This window comes from Ziziphus jujuba, chromosome 8 (assembly GCF_031755915.1).
Source record: "Ziziphus jujuba cultivar Dongzao chromosome 8, ASM3175591v1".
Classification (NCBI taxonomy): Eukaryota; Viridiplantae; Streptophyta; class Magnoliopsida; order Rosales; family Rhamnaceae; genus Ziziphus; species Ziziphus jujuba.
In genome coordinates, this window is record NC_083386.1 from 24,234,276 (window position 1) to 24,240,275 (window position 6,000).

The 6,000-nt window shown below is 37.5% G+C and overlaps 1 protein-coding gene across 1 annotated transcript; it reads left to right on the forward strand.

Annotated features, from left to right (window-relative positions):
- Positions 1–3,069: 3,069 nt before the first annotated feature.
- LOC107414344 (BAG family molecular chaperone regulator 7) lies at positions 3,070–5,725 on the forward strand. Its single transcript, XM_016022455.4, has 3 exons — positions 3,070–3,906; positions 4,375–4,665; positions 5,265–5,725. The coding sequence occupies exons 1-3, from the start codon at positions 3,220–3,222 to the stop codon at positions 5,481–5,483; spliced, it is 1,197 nt and encodes a 398-aa protein (XP_015877941.1). The 5' UTR covers positions 3,070–3,219; the 3' UTR covers positions 5,484–5,725.
- The last annotated feature ends 275 nt before the right edge of the window (positions 5,726–6,000 follow it).

The following is a 6,000-nucleotide window of genomic DNA, read 5'->3' on the forward strand; positions in this document are numbered from 1 at the left end:
GACTTCATGAATGTTGGGCATCATGTTTGAATTTCTATTGACTTTTACACATTAGTATGTGTTTTAACGTAACAAGCGTGTGAGTTGCCCACGTGTCTTAAGTACTCACCGAAGCTACGTCGTTTTACTTGTAAACACTCAAATTGACCTTGCACCATCTTAGACCTCAGTCTTTGTCTTCTTCCTTAAACCTCAGCCGTAACTTTCACCATTTAAACTTTAATCTCTCTGAGAATGCTTATAGCTTGATTTCCTTTGATAAAATTGGAGCGATAACTAGGATTTCTTATCTGAGCTTCATCACGATAATTCTAGTTATTTTCAATTACAATTAAGGGCTTGGAATTATGAAGTGTTGAAACGAAAAAAAGACAAACGATTTTTTTTTCCGTTCAAATGTACAAAAGGAGTTTATTAATTTGAAGAATGTCCACCCAAGGTTAAACTTGATAAATATGTTCCTATCTACATCGTGAATACCATTTTTGTTATAAACCTGTAGCTAGCATGAGGTGTTGTAGGAATCGTTATATGTATGAAATTTTAGGTGATCTCAAAGATAAAATCCCCTCAATCTTCCCTATGCATACCTTCACAACTTCCGGAATACAAAACTCTGTTATAATTTCATAAAGGCATACACAATACAAGTGATAAGATAAAGATTATAGAAAGTTATTTCTTTGGAAAAGTTATCAGAAAAGGCATGGTAACTAACCATTTCTAGATATGGAATCAAATTGTATTTCAAAAAAAAAAAAAAAAACATGGAATCAAATTGTTTGTGATCGAATTACAACTTCTCTCTGCACAATTTTAACTTTCTTATTTACTTCTGAAAATTAATGCACATATGATTATAAAGTTTGTTGACTTGGCCAAGTAGAGCTTTTTACTTTGAAAAGCTTCGTTTTTTGATTGGAATGTGGAAGTAACTGCTGCAGAGCAGACAAGCTTAACATATGATATACGATATGAATAATAAAAGGAGACGTCTCGCAAATATTTTTGGTAGATAAAAAAGAGAAGTTTTTTGGGAAAACAGAAAGTAAAGGAAATACAACTTGATCCAATTAAGCTTACAATTCAATTTGCATAAGCAAAGACATTTGTCTTATATTCATGGTAAGTACCTAATTCCTCTTACATAATTATATATATGCAAATCATTTTGGAATTCAAAAACTTAAGAATATTAATACATATATATATGTATATATATATTTATGTATGTATAAGGCCAACAAATAACAAAACATATATATATTGAACCATATGATGAAAGTACATTATAACCATGCTGTTCTAAGTAGGAATAAGAGAAGTTTCATCTACCCCAAATAGAAAACCACCACCATATAACATTACAATGCCAAAACCACCCATCGCAACCATTCCAAGCACTACCCCAAAAGCAACAGCCCCACACAACCTGCCAACCCAAAAACCCCCTGCTGCTTTATCTTTTCTTGCAACTTTCCCATCAATTACAACCATTAATCTATCCCCTTCATCCTGTCCTTTCTCTTCTTCAACTCTCTCTTCCTCTCCCTTGTCTTCTTCTTCAAACAAACAGTTGGAGTACTCCAGCACTGGCACTTCTGCTATCTTCCTTTCAACCAAACCTTCTCTGTACTCAACCATCGCACCGCTGTCTCCTTCCGAAACTCTTTCTGGGTCTTCTTCGTAATCACCGGAGACTTCGCCGTCGTCGTTGAGGCACGAGTCGGTGCAAGAACAAGTTGAGGCGCTATCCACGTGGTGAAGCGCCGACGAGGGTGAGGGTAAGGATGAAGTGTCCCATTCACGGAAGGTGGAGTCAATGTAGTCAAGTCTATGGGCAATGTGGTTCAAATAGTGTGGCTTTGTGGGATGAGAAGCAATCTCCGCTGATAAGAGACTTTTGAGAAACGCCAATCTTTGGTGGAAATCATCGGATAGAAGCTGATGGAATATTGGAGGGTCTGCTGGTAGAGAACATATATTGTCCAGTTGGGATTCTAGTTCTTTCAGTTTCTTCTGCAGAATTGAATACCTCTTTGTCATCTTCTTCTTCTTCTTCTTCTTCTTCTTTTGTGTTTTTTGGCAGTGGTTGGTTTGCACTTTGCAGTTACTCTTTCCATCTTAAAACGTGAGTTGGAGAATTGTGTTCATAGAGGGGTGACGGTTGTAGCGTTTGGGAGGTTTCACTTTTCACACATATATCTAACGACGTTTTCGAGCATTTTATGTGTTCATTTATTCATTTATTTATTTTTTTAATTTTTATTCATTTATTCATTTATTTCTTTTTTTAATTTTTAGTTTTTTCTATTTTCTGGCCCAAACCCAAAAACTCAGTCAGATGTACAGATTATCGTATAAAATTAAGAACATTTTTCACCATTTGTTTTGCAGTCATTGTGGGTTATATGATTACCATCTTCAAATTCATAGTTGGTGAAAATACAATAAATTGATCGCGCATCAACTCTAATAGTGCTCACTTTAATTTGTATCCCAACCGATTGTCCACTGGCGATGATTCCATACTATACTGGATAGTGATTAACAGCTTCAACGTGGCCCATTTATTACAAAGTCAGTGGGTCCACAATGTCGGGCTGGGCCCAAACTGAATCTTAGAAAGGCCAGGCCAGGATAACGAGTCCGGATATGGTGTACTCTAAACGTGTCATTTATTTATTTTATTTTATTTTATTTTATTTTATTTTGTTTTGTAAAGGCTCCAAAACGAGTCAGGTGGGGTCACAAATCACAGATATTCACATGCACTGCAATTTGCTGTAATCGCACTTGAAAGTTAAAAGATTCTCATGTCCTTGTAATTTAAATTCACACACATTTATAAGGCCATTTCCGTCTAGTAATTATCCTTCGATATGCGGCGAATCTTTGCTTTCAATCCAAATTCCAATCCGAGAATGCAAATTCCAAATGTAGTAACAATTTCACACATAGGATTCCAATTTTACCCTAATCTTCTACCTTTCGGTTTTATATTTTTTCAACCTTTCCTTTCCTCGTTCCTCTCACAAATTTGTCTCCTTTCTCTTCCTTTTAGCTCGTTTTAAAGTGCCTTTTCAACATCTAAAAGGATCACAATCAGGCTTGCCTACTGTGAAAAACCCCAAAAAAAAAAAAAAAAAAAGAAGGAGAAAAACCCTAACTCGTCCATTTCGACTCAGTCAGCTTTTATCCTACTCGCTCAGTTTCACCATGAGTCTGCTCAGAAGAATCGAGCTCATCGAGCCCTCCATTTTCACTCCCAGAACTATAGCTTTTCCTTCTTTTGTTGTTGATCAAGTGGAAGAGTACGAGTACGAGTATGACCTCGGCTTCGGACTCGACCTGGTGCGTTGTAGCCCTAGCCCATTCGAGCTCTTCGACAGCGTCACCGATCTGATCCGCATTGAAAAGAAGCCGTCGATTTCGACTTACAGGCGAATTCAGCGACTTGAGAGACTCGGAGGTAGTGCCATATTTCAGAGCCTGAGTGACAGAGTGTGTGAGTTGGAGTCCCGCTTTGATCGGCTGCTGAAGATCAATGGCGGTCGCGATCGGAAGTATACATGGACAGCTGAAATCAAGAGCCCTGCGAAGCACGGTGTTGATAGGAAGTACCAGTGGATAACGGAGATCAAAGAGGAAAAGAAGAAGGAGGAAGGGATTAAGAAGACGTACAAATGGACGGCTGAGATTGAAGGGAAAGGAGAAGATGGTCCGATTTCGCGAACGTACACATTCAAAGCATCGAGTGGTGATGCGGGTGAGAGTACCGAATTGTCGAAGAAAGATAAGCATAAGAAGGATAAGAACAAGAAGAAGGATAAGGACGAGAAGGGCGTGCGTTTGGTGGAAATTGAAGAGAATGGGAATAATGAGGGCACTGTGGTTCTGCGACAGGTAAGAGATAATTGCATTTTAACCACTGGGATTGAGTGTTTTGTTTGATCCTGTGTTGTTGGGTTTCTTTAGCCTATTATGATCCTGCATCTTGTGCCGTTTATCTGTTATTCTGATGATATTTGGGGTTTGATTTTGTTGTTCTCTTTAAGGTGACAACGACGTTTTTGTCAATTGCAAATCCTTTTCTTGTTATACTCGGAACTTAAAGAACCAATGGAGCTAGTTTGGGTCCACAACATATCTTTAAAAAAAAAAAAAAAAAAAAAAGTGAAATTTTTACTGAATTGAACTAGGAATTCGGAAATTATGTGTCTTAAAGAAAGTCTGTTTAATGGGATTTAGAGTGAAAAGGGTACCAAATTAATTTTCCTTATAATTTATCACAAATGATTTGGTGTTGCTTCGCTTACTCAATTGCAAATTAATATCCCTGGTCTTTGTATTATATTTTTGCTGTGCATGAAGGCTTTTGCAAAAAGATTTGGAGCTAGTGGAAGTGGCAAGGGTAAGAAGAAGGAATTGTCACCTCAAGATGCAGCATTGATGATCCAGTTGAGTTTCAGAGCTTATCTAATTCGAAGATCAAAAGCTCTTCGTGCCCTTAGAGACTTGGCAGTTGCTAAGTCCAAGTTAAAGGAGATAAGGGCATTTTTTAATAATTTTTCTTACCGCCGTCGTGTAGCCCACGATGCGGAGGAGCGTCAAAGGTTCTCTGAGAAAATCATTGTCCTGCTTCTCACCGTTGATGCTATTGAGGTAACATCTATTCTAAGTGATTGTCAATTGTGAACATTTGTAGCTTCCATCATTGAATTTTAACCGTTTGATGCGTAGCTCTTGCGTTTAGAAGATATCATGTATAAAAAATTTCATAGTTTGGATGGTTACTTAGTGTCATGATTGACATGTGCCTGATCAATCATTGTACTACTGACTTTTAAGGATATTGTGTATGTCGGAGGATGTATTTATCTTTTTAAGTTCTGGGACTTTGCTTCTCTAGCAAATGGCTTCAACTCCATAGAGGTTGCTTGCTTTTTAGTCTACTATGAAAGGAGTTCAAACTGTTCAAAACACAAAAAAAAATTGACAACTAATTTGGAGTTAATTGCTTTTAGATAAAGAATTTCATTTTGGATTATGTCAGTGTATATTTTATAAGCAAGGAAAGTACTATCTGTGATTCCTTTCACTTGAAAAAAATCACCTTATCATATGTATTAGCAATTGCTAAGCAACGTAGAGAAGTAACAGGTTTTTCATTCTGGGTTTTGTTCCCGAATAAATGCTAAACAATGGAGAATATCTTTATATTGAATGTCCAATATGGATTTTGGTTCATATCAATGTATCAGGGAGCTGATCTAATGGTGAGATCTGCAAAGAAGTCGATAGTGGATGAGCTGGAAGCAATGCTTGATGTGGTGGATCCCCAGCCTGCTGGTCCTGGGAAATCACTTTCCTTTAGAAGGAGAACGTTTGATATGCCTGATGGTATCATTCAGGAGGAAATTGCTGCAGGTGTTGCGGAGGTTGTCCAAATGCTTAATAACGAGGAGAACTTTGGTGCATGATCATGAGAGAATTGCACTGGGAATGTAACAAATTGCCTCTATTTGGGGTTGCTCTTTCGTGTTGTAGTTTGTTGGTAGAAAGATGTAATTGAGATCTGCAGGACTTGTTTTCTATCGGCAATAGGTTTTTAAAACTGTTTGGTTTTCTTGCGATAAATCGGTTGCACTGCTCATTGTGCTTATGGAGCATATGTATGACATTTCAGTTGTTTGTTATTTATCAGTTTTCTCAAGCCTAGAAATCTTTGTATCTCAGCTATTTGCAAGAACATAGATAAATCATCATCTTTGCTTTTGGCCCCAAAAGAAATCTTTCTGGAAGATCAATAAGCTGTATATACCACCTTTTGGATCCTAGAATCTTCATGTGCCCCTTCAAATGCTAGGTTCAAATGAAATGGGGTATATGAAAGAATCTAGGCCCTTTTGATTATTGGATGGCAACAAACTCTTGGCATGCCCGCTAAATAGTCCAAAGGAACCTTAACACCGATCAAAGAAAAAGCTCCAACGATGA